The sequence below is a fragment of the Nanorana parkeri genome, unplaced genomic scaffold, assembly GCF_000935625.1.
Source record: "Nanorana parkeri isolate BGI_ZX_2015 unplaced genomic scaffold, ASM93562v1 scaffold32, whole genome shotgun sequence".
Taxonomy (NCBI): Eukaryota; Metazoa; Chordata; class Amphibia; order Anura; family Dicroglossidae; genus Nanorana; species Nanorana parkeri.
In genome coordinates, this window is record NW_017306300.1 from 1,003,753 (window position 1) to 1,028,393 (window position 24,641).

Consider the following 24,641-nt stretch of genomic DNA (forward strand, 5'->3'; position numbering starts at 1 on the left):
ATATGAACATTTGTGCAAATACTTTGTGATATAAAAAAAGCAACTTCAGATTTTAACGTGTGTAAAAAAAAAGTGGGTAATATGCTAAGCTAGGTTGAAATTAGCAAAGCAAAAAAAAGTTGTGTGTAAAAGATATAGTCCTATCAGAGAGTTTTCACTTTGAGCCCAAAGGTGCCTACAGACTCCACTGATTGAAATCTGGCTCTGCTGACAGTGATGCCCTTCTCTCTAGGGTTTTGTTCAAGGTATTATGCAACAGTAATTTCAAAAGAGATTGAGCCACTGTTGCTGACTTTATCTATAAATACATAATTTTTCCTCAATTAACAACTTAATGAAATTGAGTTGTTTATATTTAACTAGAATTAGGCTTCAATGAATGTGCCTACAAAACTAATATGTCATAGGTCATCAACTTAAGAGATTACTATTACCTGTTATTTAGAGAGTATACATATAGCGGCTATGATTTTTATAATGCATTTTCATAAAAGATAAATTGCCTTTATATCTAATGAAACTGTATATTCCATTACCAGGGACAATCCATCAGAAAGGTTAGGAAACTTGAAAAATGGAGTGAAAGATATCCAAAAGCACAAGTAAGTAATCAGTAAAGGGGTGCACATAGAAATCTTATTGAATAGATGTTTATAAAAAAAATGAAAATGGACTTAAGATCAGGTAAAGCACTGGTGGAACCAAAAGAGTACAACAAGATGGGTCCACATGGAAAGTGTCTTATCAGGATATGGTCTTCCTTCTGTTTCAGGAGCCTTCCTTCTTAACCCCCGAGCATAAATGGATGTACCCCCTTTCTTCTGTGTAGAACTTGCTTGAGATGTGGCAATCATTTCACAGAAACGAGACAACTCTCTTGAAACAAATATTAGAATGATTATTTTTTTCTGTGCTGATTCCTGAAATATGTCTAGAGTCTAGACTATTGAATAGTGATTGGCATAACAAAACATTGTGATTTGTTTGAGAGTAACATACTTGGCTCCTTTGCAAATCTAACTATATAGGGTTCTATTTTAATATGTACAAATAGTAATGCATTTCATATATATATAACTACCAAAAGTAAACATTTTACCAAAAGTCTTCTCATACTATATCAACCCAAACTCAGAGATTAGAGGCGTTTCCTTTTTCTATATGCTTGTCTCCCATCATAATGGCTTTACCAAGTCAAACTCTGCTGAAATGGGAAGAAGACCTGGTTAACCTCTGGGACAAAGGAACAGTAGTCAAGAGCCTGTATATGGTCTCACAAAGCATCTCACTGCACATTACATTGGGAATTGGCACAAAAAAAATATGTTGATGGTACTATACGCCTTTAAAATGTCTAATATAGATTTGCATTACATTGAGACATGCTTGAGACGATGTGGAGATAAATGTACTCCACACATGTGGACATTCCCCCAACATGACACATTTTTGGATGCAACCCTTACTTTTTCTCTCCATAGTAGTGGGGTATAATGCTCTTTGGAGTCCAGAACTGGCCTATCGGATGTGAAAACATTCAGACCTTTCTTTATTTCATAATCTATTAGCCTTTTTTTAACTAGTATATATATACTTTGAATTCATGTTAGAAAAAAAACATGAGATCATATGAAGATTCTATGCTTTATGACCATTATGGTGTCTCATTGAATGTTATCCGATCACTAACCTTTTTCATTAAACTATACATGTCTGTACCTAAAAGATGGTCCATTATGCACAAATTTTCCAGAGAACTGTCTTTTTTATGGCCTTGAGCTATGTCGTACTGCCTGGGAAGTTGACTATGTTTCATTTGGTTTGTTTTTTATCTATGCTTTGCCTTTGCTGACCCTTTCTTTCAAAGATATTGCTCCAGGATGACTTCTATCAGGTGTAAATCCTTGCTTTATAATCTCTCCCTCTGAGAAGTGAATACACGCTACTGTATATTAAGATATAATCTGTTTATTTTTTCTACAAAAGGCCTACACAATATGCAGCTGACTGTAATTTTGTTGTAATGACTTTTTTTGTCTTTCTACTGTGCTTCAATTGTTATAATTTTTTTTGTAAAATAAATGTGTATTAAAAAAATGGAAATGGAACAAGGCAGAAAAAGCTTAGTCCAAGCAGTTTCCAAATGGTTTTGAGAGTGTAATGATAATGTGAGACTAGCAAAGAATATGTCTGTCAAGGTTCTCATTCATCCAGGTGATGGTATATCTGCTGGTTGGATGCCCAGTGAAACATCTTCAAGAAAAATACAGCAAGTCCAGTTGCCTTGACTTATTTTTTACAGTTATAGCAAAGAATAGTGTGTTACCCAAGATTGGTCCACAAGACCCTCTTACAGTCTTTAGTAGTCCCTTGGTAAAGGTGAGCCTTTTTTTACCATTAAGCCTTATTTTACCATTTTGGCAATGGCTGTCTTTCTGCTACATGCCTTGTCAAACTTGCGGGCTGAACGAAAAAAAATAGAACGGATTCCTCCATCAACGCTTATGTGCGTAAATAGACGAATCCCCCGCTGTTTGCTTTTTACTCTGACAGCGGCCACCAGACGCTGTCATAATACCTGTACAGAGTTAGCAGCTGATTGGCTGCTAGCTCCGTTCATCTGAGAATTTTCCAACCTGCTCCTTTGACCAGCTGATCGAAGGATACCAGCGGAAGTGTGCCGACAGTGGTACCCACGGTGTGAAAGTCTTCACTTTAAGTTAAAGCTATTGTCCTGTGAGGCACCTATCAAAGAAGCTGTTCACTCTTGAACTTGTCTTCTGATTCTGTTGTAGCCTTGGGTCTTTCAGAACTGTGTTTATCAGATTTTCTTATAGTTTCCAAGTGTCCTTTGATGGTGAGGGAAACTGTGTTAAATGGCTGTCTTTGTAATTTCTTTAAAGAAATAACCTAACCACTTTATAAGGTTAAAACTTTTAAATTTACTATCCAGGCAGTCCCCGAGTTACAAACATCCGACTTACAACGGAGACTATTACTGTACAGCAGGGGGTCCCAGGCTACAGCCAAAGTGTACTGCGCAGCATTTCAGTCGTTGTTATGCTACCGCGCTCGTGCCGACAAAAAGTGCCCACCTTTATGGGTCTGGTTCATAGTACTGTGCATACATTACAGGAAGTTGGCTCTTGTTAGACATGAAGACGAGGGGTACTCGCTTCTTCTTCCACTTCTTCTTTTTACTGCCGTCTGTATCCTCATTAGAATGGTTTAATCTCACTTCCTGTCCTTGAGACAACATGAAAGGAGAGGAAATCTACACCTAGGAAGTGAAATTCACTCCGGTAGGAGTTATCATGGGGAAAAAGATGTCTCCACTGAAGCTTTATCAACAATCTTTGTTTCCAATTTTCAAAATCCAATTGTCACAGAGACAGAAATGAAATCTTCTGAACAGGGACACACACAGCAAAATAAACATTACAGGGGGTTAACCCTTACCTATGCTATCCAAAACTCAAAACAAATGTGGGGGGCTGGAGTTACACCTAAAAAATGTACCTGTTCCAACTTACATACAAATTCAAATTAAGAACAAACCTACAGTCCCTATCTTGTTCGTAACCCGGGGACTGCCTGTACTTTTAATTTTTTTTAGCCTCTTTCATTCTACCACTTACCCTTGTGTCATTTGCCATTCACTGAATTTGAACTGCCGAATTAAAAAAAAAAACCTGATAAATTGTGCATTAAAAATTTTAACCAGTAGCGGGAGTATATTCACTATGCACATACACCAAGAAAACAGACACAGGGTTGATTTACTAAAGGCAAATAAGCTATTGACTTTGCAAGGGATTTTTCACTTAGCTTAGTGAATGAGGTGAAGCTCTGCTGACTTTCATCATCTAATAATGTGAAATAAAAATTACTGTTTTCTTCTACCTGTGATTGGGTATTCTTTGCAAAGTGCATTCTCACCACATTCAATAAGCTAAGTGAACATTTTCCAGGAAAAGTGAACAGCCTATTTTCCTAAAGTAAATCAACCCCACTGTGTATTTTTAATAGCTTATTGCTAAAAAATACTTCTCTTATCTGCAATATGTTGGGAAAATTATTCTTATCTGACAAACTTGTACAAGTCAAATGACACTCACTGTGGAAAATGATTTTTATCTCTGGGCTAGTCTGACCCTAATAAGAAGCGCACACAAATATGTTACCATAAAATTAGATTTTCGTGCGTCATACAAATATCTTAATTATTCACACTTGCGTTCCTTTTACACATTTTTTTTTTAAATGTATAAATTCTTATCAAGGGATAATTTTTGAAAATACAGAAGACATTATGCTACTCAGACACTTCAATCATACATACAAGAATTGCATCCCAGTGATGTAAATTTATGAGCTTACAATGAGAAGGTCAGATGACATTACTTACATTATAAGTTTCTCAGAATTTATTAAAAGGCCAGTATATGTAAATTGCGAGCTGATTTAAATAAAAGAAATATGTGAATGACATGCATGCATATCACACTAAAGATAAAGCTAATATTGTGGTGGGGGGTATTATGTATCCTGAGCCACCTACCTCCTTGTCAAGTAAACCTTTTAGGAGAAAGCTGGTACTGTCCCACAGAAAACTTTGATTCTGCCCAGTAACCCAGAGAAGATGTTTTGCAAATTACCAAAAGTCCAAAAATACCTTATAATAAAACAATATGGCAATTTAAAGCTAAGTGCAATGTAATATATGTATTTTTATGTATAATATTTCATATATAATCATGAAAATAGTTATTTTAGAGTTTAATGAATTACAGAAAGGCTTCAGTGATAAGCACCTGGTAACTGTATTCTGTAACAGCAATGTGCACTTTTGAAGAAGCACTGTGCATGTTTTTATATATGTATAATTTCAAATCTAGATTCTAGCCATCATCGATTTATATAGTATATATTTGTGTCAGCTGTGTTTTTAGAGTTTTTTCTTAGCTTTTAGAGGTTATATATGAGTTTGAGTATCCTGTATAGCATATTCTGGTTGGAGTTTTTATTTGTAGGTATTGTTGATTAGGTGTGTAATGCGGTTTGTAGATTTTTTTTCTTGATTGAATTTTCAAACATCAATAAATAACACTCAGCTATATTTTCAAATTAATATACTTCAAGCTTTATCCTCCTATAGAATTCTAACTAGGTTTTTCTGTCTTTCAGATGGTTTGAAGGCTTTAATTGGGAAGGTTTAAGGAAAGGTACATTGACACCTCCCATTATACCAAGTGTAAGTTCCTTTTTCTCTTCCTACTTTCTGCTTCTTCTAAACACTTTGCAAATGTATGGGCACATATTTAGTAAGATACAGCACTTTTTGTTTTATAAATCTCTTCCACCAACAGTATGAGGGGCACTGAATAAAAGATTTGTGCTGCTTTTCTTGAGGTATGGAATTTAAAAAAGTCCTGAGCCAAATTCAGAAAAGCCCTCTCGCCCATTTTGGTAGCTTTGCCAACATTTGCAACAGATTAAGGTAGTTCTTATTACCAGCCCTTTAAAAATATTTCACTATGGCTGCAACAGATTCAAAAAGAATTACTGCTAGGTAAAAAAATATCTACAAAGACCACTAAGCATCAAATTGCTGTCTAGGATGGTTGATCAGTTGATACACTTACCTCCAGCCAATACCCAACATGTCCTGTGTCCTCAACTGACTTTATACATATCTCACTGGCAGGGAATTATGAGGTTTGTAATTCAACCAATTGTGTTTTTTGCAGTGTGGCCCTGCTGATACTCTCTATTCTTTAAGTATGTGATCCTTCTGTTAATATAATGCATGGTAATGTGTTTTCTGATAATGGCCCCCTTCTCTGATTAGCAGAGAGAACCATCTACAGGACAGTCTATGTTATTCAAAAACACTCTAAAGGTATGCTCCCCCTTTGCTTTAATAGTCCCCTTGGTATTGCTCCATCTCTGATGATATAGAATTCCTGGTAAATTGGCTATTCTGACCATTCCTCTCTTTGACAACATTACCTCCATAGTAACATGTTCCCTCTGGTAAAAAGCCTTTCTGATAATGTGTCTCTAGATACATGAACCGTTGAGTAACATTCTCCCTCTTAAAACATATGGTAACTCTGGTAATTTTCCCTGATGGTAACATAGAGTTCCCTTTTTGGTAAAGGGGTTCTTCTAATATAGAGATTCTCTAGTAATAGTCTCTTAGTTGTAATATATCATCTCCATTAGAGCCTCTGCCAACGGGCTTTGAGCTTATGTTCATGACATCAGCTTGAAATGCTTCTGAGATTATTCAGAATTTATTTGCAGGTGGATTTAACCTGCAGATGACCTCCTTCAGGCAAATTTTGCATTTTCATAGACTTGTATGGGAATGCAGAACCCATCTGATGCATACAGAAGCCATTTAAACACTGGCTGTCACTGTACTGCCTCTGGTAATGTAGCCTTTTTAGTCACATAGCCCTTTTTTAAATGGTGCATTAGTTAACACAGACTCTCTGCCTACATGGTCCCTCAGATAACAAAGCGTTTGTAATAATGTGGTCTCTCTGATAAGGTGACATATCTGTGGTCACATGACCTTGTTACGCACCCCTCTCAAAATCACACCTTTGGTAATGTGGGCCTTGCTGGATTGTGCAATATATTATAATAACATCAAGCCTTTTTATGATATTTCCCTGTGTATGTATCAGCATAAAATGGGTTACCTTATCAACTTTGCCCTCATGCAGAACTACAGGGACTTTTTTCAGTATTTTGTGAAGCTATTCATTGTTTCTTTTATTGCAGGTTGCATCCCCCACAGACACAAGCAATTTTGACAGTTTTCCAGAAGACAATGATGATCCTCCCCCTGATGACAACTCAGGATGGGACACAGACTTTTAATGCATTTTTCTTTCCTGCTTCTGCCTTGCTGAAGACAGCTTTCCTGAAAAATGGCTGCCAAGAGAACAAAAAAGGAACTGGGGAAGAATAGTGCTCGGGGTCACCATGATGCCTTGATTGATGCTGCTATAGTAACTACAGTGGCATTAGGACTTATTGCTTAGTTCACAATAACCCTCATATAACATATTTTATGTTTTGACCCCCTTAATATAGCAGTTGACATGGTGGTCCTGAAGCAAAAGCCTCTTCACTAAAAGTATATGCTTTCTAATATTGCAGAATTCACAGTTTACCCTTGAAAAGTATAGTGTAAAATGTATTAAAACTGTACATATATTGTAGCTAGTGCTATCCATAAAAAGGGATAATTTATTTCAGTACAGTTTGTTATGTATGGCAAGGACAAATCAAACTTAAGAACAGAGCCATACCATATTGGTCCTCTGGCTCCTGTCCTAGTGTAGTGCCCACCATCCACTCGCTGGTTGGGGAAGATGGGAGCTGTTAGCCAGCATCAGGAACAGCAGCCATAGAGTCAGATATGGTTATGCTTATTATGAATTATGTAAACTGATAACTTACTGCAGGTCAGAGTAGGTAAGTGTGGAAAATATTTATTAGTTTTACCCCAGATGTGTCCTGCTGAAAAACAACATATTTTTCCTCCTTACTTTCAAAATAATGTGGAAATTGTAGTAAAGTGTGCCTGTTGCCTAAGCTCAATAGAGGCAGCATTTTTCTGGGATGACATGTATAACGAAACAAACCTTTATAATGAGTAAAGTCTTTGTTTCCAAGTAAATATTTAGGTTATATTTTCATGACCATTGCTGATGCTCATAAAGTAGCTGCTGTGGAGACTCAAGGCAAACTAGGCCCATTGTTGAACCCATTTCTTTTAAAAACATATGAGGGACTAATAGGCAAGGTAATGAATTTACTGATGTTGAGATATACACAGTTGACATTTGTATAGAATATGAAAATGTTTCAGGCATAGATAAAACAACAGAACATAGTAACTGCTTTTAGCAAGCACTTCCTGTAGAAGGCCCTTAAATAAATAGAATCTGCAAAATGTTTTACAGTCCCAATGGGCTTTTGGTACTGGCCTTGCTGGCTCTGTTGAGTACTGACAACAGGAACTCTTTATTATATATGGTACAAGTTTCCCTGTATACTGATAAAATTACTTTGTTATAGCACATTCATTGTGAGGACCACAATCATTTGGTCATTGTGAGGACCACAATCATTTGGTCATTCTATGTTCATGTCAAACCAATTCTTAAAGCTGTTTTTTTTTTGTTTTTTTTTAGTTTGTGTTCATGACAATACTGAATGTTAACCTCTATCTTTTGTTAGATTTTTAACAATTCTAATAATAAAAAGCACAACTGATGCATATGCTGTTGAAAATTATCATAATGGTTATCAATTCATTCATCCATCTTCATCTATAACTTTGAATGTAGCTAGTAAGAGCTATACAATGTTCTGTATGAAGAGGCACTAATATGTTCTCAGTTCAATAAGGAAAAATATATTTTTTAAAGGAAAAAAAAAAATAAGATACCTATATAGTTATACTATGACAGGGTGTAAATCAGTGCAGCGCTGAATGATGTCACATATCCAAAATATATCTTAGTCAATGGGAGCTGTACCTTGCTTGTGCAAGGCATCGTTAATAACATCTATTCTGGTGTACCACAAAAGAGTAACTCTAAAGGGTCACTATCATTAAATTATGGGTGCTTTAGGCATTTTTAGAATTAGTAATCTATGTACACTTTTAAAAAGATACAGTATATTATCTAATGCTTATTGGAAAATAAAAAATCAGTGAACTTTCCTTTTCTGTTGTACCTCTTGAAGAGGCTTTGCACAAATTCTAGGCAAAAAAATTCTGTCAATACAGAAATGAAAAATGTTGGTAAGATTGCTTTTAGGCATTCAGTTGTTTTTGCAGTTAAAGGATGGTTGAACTTGCTTTAAAATTGCTCTCTGTGTGGCTAGCAGTCTTTCCTCAAGGACAGGTTGCTGAAATGCTGAATTAAATGCTTAGAGCAGAAATCTAACAGAAACAGAAAACAAGTTAAATACGTTATCTCATATAAGTACTAAATGTGGATGGCTGCTGGTTATTGTAAAAATAATAGCTTGTTTGAAGCCAGATATCACACACATTGCTTTTCCTCTGGCACTGCAACTGACAGTTCTAGCTATATTACAGAGCATGGATTATGGTATGTATGTTGCCCCTTCTATCCCCTTGTCCATTCGCAAAAGATTTTGTATTTTGCTACCAGAATGCAATGTGCTTTATAAATGGACAAGGGAAGAGGCGGAAAGGTCCGGTTCTTTCTTCTGCTCTCCTCTTGTCCATTCACATAATGCCTTATACTCTGTGAGCAGAAAAACAGGCATTTGTGAATGGATGAGGGAAGGGGAAGGGGAGCGTAAACAACACAATCCCTTCATTGTCAAATCCATAGCTCTCAACCCTGCAGCACCAGAAGATCAGTGATATGTTTAGTATCTGCCTTCAATTGAGATATTATGTTTACAGTAACCCATAGCCAGTATACTGATTATTAGAGGTAGCCTATTTAACATGTGCTGTTTGCAAAACAATTTTTTTTCCTGGATTTCTGCTTTAACATAGCAGATACACAAATAGACATTTGCATTAGCTGCATAAGTTTTAAATCCTTCTGAAAACAAGTATATGTGCTTGGATCAATTGATTGTAATACAATACTGTTGGATACATAAAATTAGATAAATTGTAGCTCTTCTGACAAGTGAAAACTCCAGACTTTGGGAAATTCTTGAAGTCATACTTAAAGTTGAACTCTGGGAAAATTTCAAAGCTACCCCTGCAGTGGGGCTCCTTCAGTACCGCAAGAGTTAAATGATTGTTTTTGTATAGGGTCCAGTCCTGCATTATATGTGACATCAGAATGCCTGCAACCACCACCAATGCCTGAAGAGAATGGCTTCGGGGGACTTGTCACACAACTAGAAGGAAGCATACAGGAACAGATATGGTAAGTACTTCTGCTTTTAATCCCTGCAGTGCAAGTCCCACTGCAAAGGTAGTTTTGGCTTTTGCTCAGGAGCTCAGCTTTAAACCAAACCTTTACATGTTTGTGTACAGTAAGGAAGGTAAGAAACTGTGTAAAGTTTTTATTGATATCTGTGTCACCACTAGGAACATTTCTTCACACATACCAATCAGTGCTAGACATAAGGGACAGTGCATCCCCTACCTCCGTGATAGGTATAAACATGCACACTTGGGAGTTAATACTGCACAGGTTTATGGAGGCAGTGCATTCAGAAAGTATTCAGACCCCTTCATTTTTTTAAATTGTGTTATGTTGCAGCCTGATACTACAGTTGATGAATTACTTTTTTTCTCATTAATCTACACTCAGTACCCCATAATGACAAAGTGAAAACAGAATTTTAGAAATGTCTGTGAATTTATTACAAAGAAAAAACTGAAATATCACATGTACTTTAGTATTCAGACCCTTTACTCAATACTTTGTGGAAGCAGCTTTGGCAGCAATTACAGCCTCAAGTCTTTTTGGGTATGACACGACAAGCTTTGCACACATGGATTGGGTGATTTTCTGCCATTCTTTTTTGCAAATCCTTTCAAGCTCAGTCAGGTTGGATGGAGACTGTTGGTGGACAACCATTTTCAGATCTCTCCAGAGATGTTCAATAGGGTTCAAGTCAGGGCTCTGGATGGGCCACTCTAGAACATTCACAGAGTTCTCCCTAAGCCACTCCTGTGTTGTCTTGGCTATGTGCTTAGGATCGTTGTCATGTTGGAAGGTGAACCTTCGGCCCAGTCTGAGGTCCTGGGCGCCATGGAACAGGTTTTATTGAGGATATCTCTGTACTTTGCTCCATTCAGCTTTCTCTCAACCTTGACCAGTCTCCCAGTCCTACTGTTAAAAAACACCCCCACAGCATGATGCTGCCACTACCATGATTCCATGCTTCATTGTTAGGATGTATTGAGCAGGTGATGACCTTTGCCTGGTTTCCTCCAAACTTAACATCTAGGATTGAGGCCAAACAGTTCATCAGACCAGATAATCTTGTTCCTCGCAGTCTGAGAGTCCTTCAGGTGCTTTTTTGCAAACTCCAGGCAAGCTTTCATGTGTTTGGCACCGAGGAGAGGCTTCCATCTAGCCATTCTGCCATAAAGGCCAGATCGAAGGAGTGTTGCAGTGATGGTTGTCCTTCTGGAACTTTGTCCTATCTCCACACAGGATCTCTGGAGCTCAGTCAGAGTCACCATCGGGTTCTTGGTCACCGCTCTACTAAGGCCCATCTCCTCCGATTGCTCAGTTTGGCCCGGCGACTAGCTCTTGGAACTGGTTGTACCAAACTTCTTCCATTTGAGAAATATGGAGGTCTTCAGTGCAGCAAACATTTTTTGTAGCCTTCCCCAGATCTGTGCCTTGCAATAATCCAGTCTCTAAACTCTGCAGGCAGTTCCTTTGACCTCATGGCTTTTGCTCTGATACAGTATGCATTGTCAGATGTGAGGTGTGTGCCTTTCCAAATCATGTCCTATCAATTTAATTTACCACAGGTGGACTCCAATCAAGGTGTAGAAACATCTCAGCAACTATCAAAAGAAATGGGAGGCACCTGAGCTAAATTTCAAGTGTTGTTACAAAGGGTGTGAATACTTATGCCAATGGGATATTTCAGTTTTTCCTTTTTCACACATTTGCAAACATTTCAAAAATGTTGTTTTCACTTTGTCTTTATGGGGTCCTGAGTGTAGATTGAGGGGGAAAAAAAGCAAGAATTTAAACAACTGTAGTATCAGGCTGGAACATAACAAAATTGAAAAAAGTTAAGGGCGTCTAAATACTTTCTGTATGCACTGTATATCTCTTGGTGGTTGAATCATATCTGAAAAATGTCTAAAAATGTGAAGGGTAGGAGCTCAACATCAATGCAAGCTGTGTGCAAGATGTATAACATTGTTTGTGAATTTGATTACCTTTCAGCTGAAATAGCTGGGAGTGGAGGGAAGAATCAGCAAAGGTTAAATTGAACCCCATCAAGCTCCCTACTTCATTAACTACAAGAGAAAAAGATGAATCAACAGTGGATACTCTGTGGGAAAAAGTACAATTAAAGGGGTGGGGACACAGTGATGGCTGAAGGGGGTCCCTACCAAGAAGTACGAGTTGGAACACTCCAGAATAAATGAGATACCACAAAGTAGAACATATTTCTACGCAAATTCTATTGATAAAGTATATTGAACATTTACTGTACAAATTAGTCAATTTGTAATGTGTAAAAGATGTCCTTTTAAGCAATGAGCAGTAGTATGTTAATTTTCTGTCTTTAATTGAAAGAAACACTATTACCTTCTTTTTTTATCAAATAGAAATTGATCATTGTGCTCCTTAAGTTCCAACACAGTAACTATTACAGAAAGAGGGAGAATTATCACTTGTCAGAAATCAGCACAAAACACAGAGAAAGAATAACTGTGCAGCATTGCTATTTGTGTTATTAAAGTAATACGTCAATCCACTTTCCCTTGTAAGCAATTTAGCAAACTGTCCTTGGTTACAAAGACTTCGAGAGTTGGAGCACCAAGTTGCTATCTCTAGATAACATGACAAATACTCTTTCGGGAAAGGAAGGAAATAGCTTATTTGAAGGTTACCTTAAAGAAAACCTTACACAAAACATAACTATGCACTGTATTTGGACATAACATGTCTTCCAGTCTGACAGCTGATGGCAGAGGTTAATTGATATGCATGGAATCACTTACTTGATTGCAGGTTAATAAATGTAAAAAGATAAAACTATTTTAAATTATCAAAACATATACAGGTGAAACTCGAATAATTAGAATATTGTGCAAAGTTCATTTATTTCACTAATGCAACTTAAAGGGTGAAACTAATATATGAGATAGACTCATTACATGCAAAGCAAGATAATTCAAGCCGTGATTTGTCATAATTGTGATGATTATGGCTTACAGCTCATGAAAACCTCAAAAAAGTAGATTATTACATGCAATCAATAAAACAAGGATTGTACATAAAACAATATCGGACCTCTGAAAAGTATAAGCATGCATATGTACTCAGTACTTGGGTTGGGCCCCTTTTGCAGCACTTACTGCAATTACTTTTGCACGATATTCTAATTATTCGAGTTTCACCTGTAATAACTATGTAGTCAATATGTAGTTAGTACAATTTCAATTATAGTGTCCCTTTAACAAGTATTAAAGGCAGCAACACCCCCAGAAGACAGACTATTCATGACTTTTCCTGGTTTACAGCACAGATTTATCATTACAGTAGTGTAAGCCCTCATAAATTATGTCCATGGCCCTATTAAACTGCTTGTTAAGGGAGAACTTTCATTTTTTCGATGCAGTTAAAGGTGCAAAATCTGCAACTACACGAAGAAGCTCATTACATTTGGTTTTTATTAGCATGTACGCAAATTTAAATCCAGCAATTCCTATGACAGACCCCAGCCCATTGTGATGGAGGGAATTTGATGCACTAAATCATGGGGGGGGGATGGAGAAGAGAATGTAATACATGTTTTCTTAAGTGATTCCAGTCAGTGGTCGGACAAACTCTGTTCACTTTATACAGGTGCTATGTATATATTTAATCTATAATGTTTATAACTCATTCTTCAAACATTGTATTTATGCAATGTTTTGGTAACTACTTCCCAATAATTTCACCAACCACAGTACTACATGAAAAGTAAACCCTCGAAATAAACAAAATTTGGTAGGTTTAATTGTGTGTTCTGTAAAATGAACACATGCAATTAAATAGATTTGTTTAAATTAAATATCATCACGACACCCATGTAGTAATTTTATTTGCTTAAATGAATCTTTATAAATGTCTGTGAGGCTGATCTTTAAAAAAAAACAAAAAACAGTGCAATAGAAAGAAGATAAATTGCCTCTAACACCCGATCAGATTGCAGTTTTGGGGGTGCAGTGCATCCGTGCAGATGCTAAACAGAAAGCTAACAGATGGATGGGTACTATGTGCAGTTCAACTTTTTTCTTTTGCTTCTTTTTTTTGTAAATAAATTCCACTATGTAGCAATAAACCAAAGTGTAGAATACAAACATTACAGTCTCAAAACATGTCTATATAAATCCGAATATGAATAACACATGTATAGTGTGTAATCCCAGGAAAAATAAAGAAAAAGGCAAATTAACACAAACTACTGTTCTGTACATTAAGTAACTTGTATGACGAAGTAAATAGAACTTGTAGCAAATACTGTATATACACTGTAACTACCTCTGTTTAGGGGGATAGCTACTTTTTTACTCTATGAGGTAATTTGTGATTGTGAGTGAGTGACTTATGAGAAAGCTGCCCCAGAATCTTGACCACCCGTTCTCTGAAATCCTCCCACTGTAACATTTCCAAAGACTGGAGCACCATTTTACTGTAGATTTTTCTAATCTTTAAAAACAAACTGATTCAATGTTCTTTCTTGTGAGAGCAGCCTAAAGACTTAGGTTTAATGAACAGTTTCAGGACAAACATTTTCATCTAACTCCTTCATGTCATATAGGATTTGCTCTGCAGTTCCCCCTGGCGGCCAAGGGTTGAGCATTGTTAATACATCATAATGAGAGACATATCTAACTGTAGATATTATAAATTTTAAACATCGTTCACATCATCAATCCTCATTCTTCACAGACTTCACCAATGTTATTTTTCATAATGTTACTGGGGATACATTTTGTAGGAATTTTCATTTTATCCACAACCTGACTTAAAAACAACTTGAATGTATATGTATTCCTTGAATGATTGAATAAACCAGGGTTGGGGGGTGAGGGCAGGGAAGGCATATCAAAGAAAATGTAATGGTGGCATACATGCTGTTGTTGGCTGTTACTTACTGTATATCAAAGATAATATGTTTATTTTTCTGATTTTGGTTCTTGATTAAGTTATGATATAGGTCTTCAGCTTCACCTCCGTTAAGTGTCCTGAAGCATGTCTGGATTGGCGTGTCCAACAGTAGGACCACATGCAGTATTTGTGTGACTGTAGGTATTTTTGTGTTAATATTTATTAGATATGCGTAGTGGTATTTTTTAAGTAGTATCTCATGGGATGATCTATTTATTTTCTTATTTGTACCGTGCAGTGTTTAGCTAGGTGCAGGTGGAATTATTGTCAGTAGTAGTAAGCGATTGTACCCGTATCACTTCATCTGTTCCATCGCCCTGAACCATGAAACCTGATGATTTTGGCATTGTTACAAGTGCCTTAAATTCATGGCATCTTCTAATAACCGTTTGGTGTTATGCTGCATGACTATGACAAACACACCTCAAATTGTTGTCCTTTCTTAGCTTGCAATGTTTTACAGTTCTTTCTGCTGACAGTTTTTAAGCCTTTATTATATATTTATGAAATACAGAAATGATTACTATGTTCTATTGATTTCTGTTCAATGTACTGAAGCTGTGTATCTGTTAATGGGATGCAGCATCATTTCCGTGAAATGTATAAATGTATGTGTGGGTCTAGTTAATATGGGATACTATCAGTCTATACACACAATTATTACTGTTTTGCTAAGGTGCACATTAAACCAAACTGAGTATAATAGTTCATTCTACCATGCAGTGTGACAATTTAGACTTCCTAAAATCTAGTAAAGTCTTTGTGGCAAGGATGGAGTAGTCCATAATCACATCATATAAAGGGGATTCTTATTCACTGGTCTAAACTTCCAGGAAATGTTGGCAAACTCCTGACAAAGTGTGAATCTGATTGATTTGGAATTTTAATGGTTGCATTATCTTCCTGTGTTCTAGTAGGAAAATAAAAATGCAGACAGTGAATGTATTGGCCATACATGGGCAAGTTAAGCAGCAGGTTGGACCAGCCATGATGGCCTAATCCGACAGACAGAGGCTATTGGTACAGGGACAATCAACAGAGCTGTTCAATATTCAAGAGGAAAGCTGTCAGCTTTGAAGCACAGGATCAGTCAGCATTCTGCTTGATCATTGCCCCTGAGGGTATAAAATATTCCATCTTGCCCCTATAATCCTTAAATTGATTAAATAATCATTATATTAAACTATTTAAAACCCAATCTATTATTAATTACTTAGGACAAAAAGTAACCTTTGAGTAACTCATACCCAAAGTCCAGAATAATAGTGGTGTCAGTATCTTTTAGTGTATATATTGTTATTATAAGAACTCATCTATTGTGCCCTGTGCTCAGGCAGTGCATACCCAAATCGTAAGAGTTTGTAACTAAATCTCAAATCAGATCTGATGGTGTACAGACACCCCTCCCTTTATTAAGTCTTAATTATGGCTGTATGTTGACTTCAGCTAGATGAGAGAGTAAAGCAGTGTATGTAGCAAAAAGCTGAAGATAAATTGTATTAAATTTGCAAGTTTTGCGCTGGCTTTCTTTAGCTTTTCACCACCGTCATTTAAAAGCCAGCTACTGTTCTTATATCCCACCTGAAGTGCGGATAAGATAATTTCTCCCAACAATGGATACAGTGACAGAGAAATCATTACCAGTACTCAGGGGGAAGAACTATGTGATGTAATTTAAGGAGAGCACGAAAAGTCATAGAAGAGTCATAGAAGTGATAAGTGATGTTAAAGTGTTACTTCTGCTGTCAAACGATACAGAAAAAAAGTGTTTTAAATTCGAATTGGGGTTAAAGGTCACCATTGTAAGTAGATTACTTAGGTCTGATATCTGCATCTATGACAAGAATAAGAATTAGGTCATATCAACAACTGCACCTCTAACAGGATCTTTGCAGAAAAATGCTATTGCAGATGTTGGATATGTTTGGATTGCTTCCCATTATTCTTCTTGTCAATGCAGCTTTGTAGGACATACACCTTGTAGGATACACATATTTATGATATGTTACAGTATGTCAACATAAAACTTTATTAAGAGAAATAAGGAGGATGCCATTGTGGACTTCCTTTCAGAGAATGTTAGTAGCCTGGCCTTTGTAGTAAAGAAGAGGCGTGCATATCAGGAAAGTGACAATAAAGTCAGAATACCTCTTCTGCACACCTTTTTTTTGGATTAGTGACTTAAAGTATTGAAGCAAGAGGATCCTCCATGCTTTTCTCCAGAAATTGGTTCATTAAAGCAGAACCCCCGGGTAAAATAATTTCTTAACCTTTGCAATGGTGCTACCGCCGCACTGGTTGAGTGCTCATTTTTGTCAAGGTTTTCGTCTAGGTCCCAAAATGAAGAAAAAAGTTATTCTAACCTGATCCTCCAAGCCAGCTTGCTTTTAGACCAGTCCCTGAAGCCTCTCTCCCCCTCCGCTGCAGCGGTCTAAAGTCCCAGAGTCATCACATTCTATACACTGTGAATAGGAAGTGAGGATGCTGAGGAACATATCGCTGCAGCGGAGGAGGATACCAGTGGGAGGGAACTCTATTACAGCTGCCCGGCTAAAAGGTTTTGGGCGAGTATAATTCTTTTATTTTTGAACCTAAGCAAAAATGAGCACTTAGCTCTTGCAGTGCAGGGGTAGCCCAACTGCAAGGGTTAAGGACATTTGTATCCAGAGTTGCTCCTTAAAGTCAATAGGATTAAAGCTTTTTGTAGACAGACTATTTTACACCACGATAAGATATTAACCCCTTAAGGACGGAGGTTTTGTCCAGGTTCTGAACGTGAACAAAACAGAATTTGAGCTTTATGTCTGTTCAACCATAATTTACCTCTTTTAGATTAAGTGCATCCACACTTATTATATATTGTTTTTTAGCGGGCAAATAGGGCTTTCGTTTGACATCAAATATTTATAAATGAACTATAATTATATATCAATAAAATTGAACCAATTATGAGAAATTAAAACATTTTGGTTTCCTCCAAATTTCCACACACACATTTTATTGTGAACATCATAATACTGATACGCTTTACTGCAAAAAAGCACCCATAATTGTATTCTACTAGGTCAGTGCTAAAGGGGTTAATTTGTTAAAATAAAAATTGAAAATGGGTAAAGAATTAAAAAGCGTAATTTAAAAAATGCAAAAATCACACCTGAATATGTATTACAGTACAGTATTACTGTACTGATCAGAGTGATCACAGTTATGAAACTGAAGGGAATAATTATTTTCTAATAAAATTATTAAAAACGGGTACAATTAAGGAAAAAAAGAAAAACACAATAATCCTGAACAGTACTATTGTACTGATCAGAATGATCACAGTTATACAATTGTGAACAGCAATGAAGGGGTTCATTTTTTTATAAAGGTTTTTTTTTTTATTATTACTTTGGGGACACTTAGTAGCACGGATCTAATTCTCTCGCCTCAGATCACACTGGAGAGAGAAAAGCAGAGGCAGTGATTTGCCAATCATTTGAATCATTTGAATTATTGGGTGTTACAATGTATCACTGATTATATTGACTGCCTGTCACTGCGATTATGTGACCCATATTAGAGAAGAGGAGGTTAACATCCAGACAACAATAATTTGTAAATATACAATCTGCACCATAATACAATCAAAAAAGATATTAATGGAGCAACTTTGATTTGCAGCGTGTGGTATTGGTGGGAGGGGTGTGCCCAGAAGCAAGCCTGTATTTATGGTTTGGTGCCAGGCTTGAATCATCATAGTGTATATGAGGCTGGCATCTACTATATGTATAAGATAATAATTAGATAATAGAGAGTATTAGAGAATAAAAAGATGATTTTTTTTAATGTTGCACATTGTGAAACGCACAACTCAAAGGGGTTCACAGCTTTTACGATTTGGGTGGTCCTACATTGTACTGCCACTTGTCAAAATGCTAATGGTAATGGGTAAAAATAGGACCAGCCCTCCTCCTCTTTCCTGCTGATTCCATAATTCAGACTGAAATCTCAGGTAAGCATGCCAAAACTATAGGCATGTTAAAGAAACGCAGAAGCAACATTAGGACATGACTGGACCTATACAGATCTTTTAGGTCAGATGACTTGGTAATCACCTTTGGTATAAGAACACTAATCATAATTTATCTCAGTTTTCAGTTGTTGATTTAGCAGCTGACTTAGAATCAATTTCTGACTTAGGGTGACTTAGAGTCAATTTATAGACCAACTTTTACCTAGAATTACATATTTTTCCAACTGGTAAGTTTTGTGAATCTTTTGTGAAATTTTTGTGAATCTTATGTGAAAACATTTATAAATAGACCTCTTAGTGTCATACAATTTGCCTTAACACTTCATAAGTGATGGAGTTTGCCAAGATAAATGGAATGTTGGATTTATGGCTTTTATATGTTTGAATGTATCAAATATATTCAAGATAGCGCCAAAGTGAACATCCCCAAGAATCACATCATGGTACATCAAGCAGCCTTCCAAAGCCCTTAGCAAAGCAGCACCACTGTTATCTATAAGTTCTTGTATATGCAAATCATCTCTGACACAAGCTATCAATCCACGTGAAAGGCTGAACTGAGTGTTTTTCCTATCACTTTTGTTCTTTTGTAATGCAAAGACATGACACTTAGACTCAGTATACATCAAGGCTTTGGGCATTCCAGACAGTAAGGTTCCATTGGACGTTGCCTATTTATTCCACTTTCTGCTCTTTTTAAATGGTTGGTTATTTTGTATATTAATGGATATATTTTCCTTAGTCCTATGATAAAGTTAACATAAAAAAGAAAAAAAAAATTACTCTACTTTTGTCTGTCTGAACAAGTCTGTCCTCAAATGGTCTTTGACCAGTTGCACTCTTTTGATGTAGATGAACAATATTCTTCATATAATGAATTGCTCTTGATTTGCTCTGTATTTTACCTGCAGCCGTATTGCTGAGTGCCTGTTGTATACTTTATAGAGTTCAAATAAAGCAATTACTTTTGAATACTTTTCATGTTATTCAATGCAAGGCAGCCGATGCAGATGGATTACATATACTGGGTCTACAAGAACTGCACTTAGATAACACATTTCCCATTTCCCTCAATGCACAATCCAAGCCATATGCATATTTTAGATGGCTTGTCTGGTTCGGTGATGGTGGTTTGTTTTTAATAATAAAACATTGCAGAAAACTAATCTATAAGTTGCCAAATGTATAGAATATTGCTTAAAATCCATTTTACAAACATACATAAGACATCAGTAACTGTATAAAAAAAACCTAAAACAAATCATGGATCCAAATTGTGGGTATATGGAAACCCACATCAGACTTCAGGGAATCAAAAGGGAAGGAAAGCCAGAGAAAACAGTTTAATGAATGCAGTGGATGGAAACTGAGTAGTTCTGTTTGGCTTTTAGGGCTTGTTCAAGCCTTTGTATTTTTAAAAGGAATATACTTTGGAAGCATTTTCAAGTGCATTTTGCCTCTATAAACCAGGTGATGGAGGGTAGTTTTTGCATGATCATGCATATACTGTATAGTGTGTTTTAGATGCTTTTGTTGCTGGCAACTACCCTATATTAGTTAATTTTATCTCGATGACAGATTTGTTTTCTGTGCAGTGTCTTATTATTTAAATACATCACAAAATGCTAAAGTGTGAACCAGGAACACATTTTAATGAGTTTTAAAAGCAACATATGACAACTAAGACAGAGGAGAATTTGCTAGAAAAGAATATCATGGGCAAGAACCATCATTGATTCATAAATTGTTAACCAAATCTATATTCTTTTCATGAGAAAGTAAGCAGAAACTTGGACAAAGGGGTGGCTGTGGATGTAGTATAATCAGACAATTCAGTCTGTAAATGGATAGAAAACTAGCTTAATGACCACATTCACAGAGTTGTTGTTAAAGATGTCTGACTGGCCAAAGGTTGCTAGTGGTGTACCCCAAGGTTCAGTTTTGGAAGTGTTACTTTTTTAACCTGTATATAAACTATACACAATTTGGGATTAAAATTACCATTTCCATGCCTGTTAATGACACAAAACTATGCAGTGGGATAAAGTATTTGCAAGATGTTTCTAATTTGCAGGCTGACTTGATTGCACTTTTGATTGGGCAAATACATAGCAAATGGGGTTTGAAGCCTGATAATATGTAATTGGGAGGGGCAAAATTAATGCATTATACAATCAAGGGGGTATACGGAGGTAAAACTGGATAATTAAACGAAGGAGAAGGATGTGAGTGTCGTGGGAGATCACAGGCCTAATGATAGCATGCAATGCCAATCTACAACTTCTAGAGCATCCAAGATATTTTGCTAGCAATAAAAGAGATAGATTTGTGAGAGAACGATGCAATCTTGCTCCTATACAAAGCATTGTAAAAGACCTTATCTTAAATTAGAACACAACACTTTGTTTAGTTTTGCATAGAGCAAGGGAGGGTTAGTTTTGCATAGAGCAAGGGACAAAGTGAGAAGAACCCCCCACCAAGGTAAGGGAATTCCCGGGGGTCAGCAGGGTCTTTAGAACTAGTGTCCCTATTGGAAGACTGGCCATCTATTCCTGTTCTGGTTACAAAACAAAATTTGAGATTTTCTTTCACTTTTAGTGATAATGGTGACTGGGACAAATAGGGAGGGTGAATCTTTCTAACAGGGACACAGACTGCAATACAAACCTGACAGATGCTTTAATCCCTCTCCACTCTATCCAAAGCTAAAACAAGTTTTGGATTCATGTGCACTTTAAATGTGCAGTAACATTCTGAGCACCAGTTCATGTAAAGGATGTTGTGGAAATGGAAAAAGTACAAATAAGGACAATTCAATTAATAAGGGGCCATGGTTGCCTTCATGGGGAAACATTAATTGAATTGAATTTATTCTCCCTTCAGACAAGGCAATTAAGGGAGGGATATAATGATCTGCTGTAAATACATAAATGATCCATATAGTAAACTTGAGGCAAAGTTATTAACCTTAAGAGGAACACACACATACTGTGAACTTCATAAAGCTGGGATTTATAGCAGGGCTATCATTTGGAAATGGTTGGTCTCCAAAGCAAATGCACAAATATGTGTATCCTGATTTATGAAAACCAAACCCTGGAACTCTGGGCAATGTAAAACACAATATGGTCAAGTGATTTATGATTCACCAGATTTCCTACATCTAGCACCAAAAGATGATATACTATAAATGGTTGCCTTCAACCTGCATTATCTGTTGCCAACTTTTATACAGTGAAGGTTTATTAATGGCATGGCCCGCCATCTTGGCATCATGCTTCTTTATGAAACCATTGGTGCACCCTATAGGTTAAACACTGTTCCTTTACAATGTTTCCATATGTCAGGATGATAATGCACTACACTAAGAAGTTCCATTAGTAGTTTTATGAACATAAAAATGCCTTCCACAGTCCTCCCAAATGGCCAGATCTAAGCATTACTATACAACTATGGAATATTCTGGAGCACAGAGTGAAAAATACAAGGTTGATTTAGTGGATCTGACTTGGTGAAAAATCAAATGGATTGAAATATGGTGGGTAAGAAGGATGGACCTGTCAGGGACCTAGGCAGGTATGGAGCATGGTAGAAGGTTAGCTAAACAAGGAAAATTAAGAAAATTCAATGCAACAAGTCTTGCCAAAAACAATTCAAGGACTGGGATGATCCCAAACTAAGTGTAAAACAAGAACAGAGAATTAGAACGCTCAGACATTGTGCTTTAAATGTAGGTAACCTTTGAATATAAAAAAACTGTATTGCACTTACAAGTGAGTACTGGTAGTGCATGTACAGCCTTGGAGAAGGAATTTCAAACTCAGCTCTCTGTTGCCAGCAGCAAGACTTGGGTACCTGAAGATGGTAACAGCACAGTCTCTAATAAAGCACAAAGGAACTGCCTGATTCTGGTTTGACAGCGTCATTCTCAAGGCTCAATGCATTTCTGATGTGTCTCTCCTTGTCCAGCCTAAGGATCTGGATGGGTGAGTAGAATTCAAAGCTGCTATCTAAGTAAGAGCAAGCAGAGACTGTGATGCTAAACATGATGAAAAATAAAGAATTTACATATTCTCTAAGAATCCAACCAGGAGTGAGGGATCACCTAATAATGGCCACAGCAAGTGTATAGTCTCAGGAGGAAAAGATCAGATATCTTAGCAAGTTCCCAAGTACAAAATACTTGCAAAGTGGTTTTACTTTCCAGCATCTACTAAAACAAAAATGTATTTTTACATAGGAATAACAATAGTAGCTAAATCTGACTCGTATCAGCCTCTTGCAATGCACTGCATAGTAGCACTAGAGCCAGTTGGAGCCCATAGGGAACATAATTGCAGGAGCACAGAGTACAGGGAAGACCTTATCATTCTACTGGTAGTCTATTTACAATCAAAAGCAAGGGCAGGATCTGGACTAGGCTGTTTTGTTAAACTGCAGTGTTGTCTATAGTGGGGACCTGAAACACCTAGTGATACAGAAGAAAGCCAGATTACTGGCTCAGTTATCATATCTGTGGCTTAGTGGAGCACAACATTTTGAATGCCTAAATTTTATATGAATACCTACTTTTATATGACAACTAATACGGAGAACAAATCTTGCTCCTCAAACAGGCTATGCATAACATCTATTAAGAGGTAAGATTAGAGATGTATAGTAGACATTGTAAGGTGCCAGCAGACTGTAAGTTAGTTGTCAAAGTCAGCCTGCTGTTTTTGATACTAGGGATGAGGTTTGGGTTTGCAGCTACCATGGGTTAGTTGTGGATCCAGCTGGTTCAAAAAGTGCAGTTAATTAATGTGGAAATTCACCAGACCAAACTCTTTGCAACCATAATGCACTACCTGGCCTTTGAACTTGGGTTAGCTAGTTTATAAGGGCCAATAAAGGGGGCTTTTGGATAAGCCAACCCACAACAAAAAGGGTGTGATCATAGCAACCATATTGATATCATGCTTAATCTGTGATAGGGAAAACATAGGGAGTGCTGCTGACAAACTGCATAAGCAGATATCTGTAAAAATTAAGTCAAGGCAACTAGACTTACTGTATTATTCTTGAAGACGTTTCACTGGTCATCCAACCAGCTTTCTCAGAGAAAGCTGGTTGGATGACCAGTAAAATGTCTTCAAGAATAATACAGCAAGTCCAGTTGCCTTGACTTATTTTTTTCCAGATATACCATGACCTGGATGAATGAGAACCTTCACAGACATATTGCATAAGGAGAGTTTTTAGTATGGGGCTTGTAGGCACTGACAGGTCTGTTAAAGTAGAGGTAAACCCTTGCTAAATGTCAAGTCAGGCCAGGCACAGCAGACATAGGCGTCTGTGGAAGGCCAACATGACAGGGTCTTGGAGAGGCTAACCGGGTTTAGCAAGGGTTAAGTTGCTCGTTCAAGGAGGGGGTGGTCATTGAGTGTCGCTTACCTAATTGGCTAGGTTCCGGAGAGGTGGGGTATAGGCGGCTCCCCAGGGAAGGAAAGTTCCAGTCTCGGTGGGATCCGCAGGGTGAAGACAGGTTACCATTTCCAGCTTCCTCTTTCCCCTGCAAAATAATTTTTAAAGACATAATATGAGTTCCTTGGAGGACATGCTGGCTCAGATACGAGCAGCTGCCCTTTCTAATGGCCCCCAATGGCTGCAGGAGCAGCTCACAGCGATGCAGGCATCTGCCTCTCCCACCACAGCACCTGCCATGGCTACACTTGCTAGGAGGGCCTGTCCTCCTGAGC

General features: G+C 37.1%; 1 protein-coding gene across 2 annotated transcripts in view; it reads left to right on the top strand.

Moving 5' to 3' along the window:
- Positions 1-7,571, top strand: part of PRKG1 (protein kinase, cGMP-dependent, type I) — an 844,452-nt gene extending 836,881 nt beyond the window's left edge. For both annotated transcript variants that reach the window (XM_018568606.1, XM_018568599.1), the window contains 2 exons: positions 5,188-5,254; positions 6,796-7,571. In XM_018568606.1, the coding sequence (XP_018424108.1) occupies positions 5,188-5,254; positions 6,796-6,894 (166 nt within the window). In that variant the 3' untranslated portion in view covers positions 6,895-7,571. The remainder of the gene's footprint in view (positions 1-5,187; positions 5,255-6,795) is intronic.
- The last annotated feature ends 17,070 nt before the right edge of the window (positions 7,572-24,641 follow it).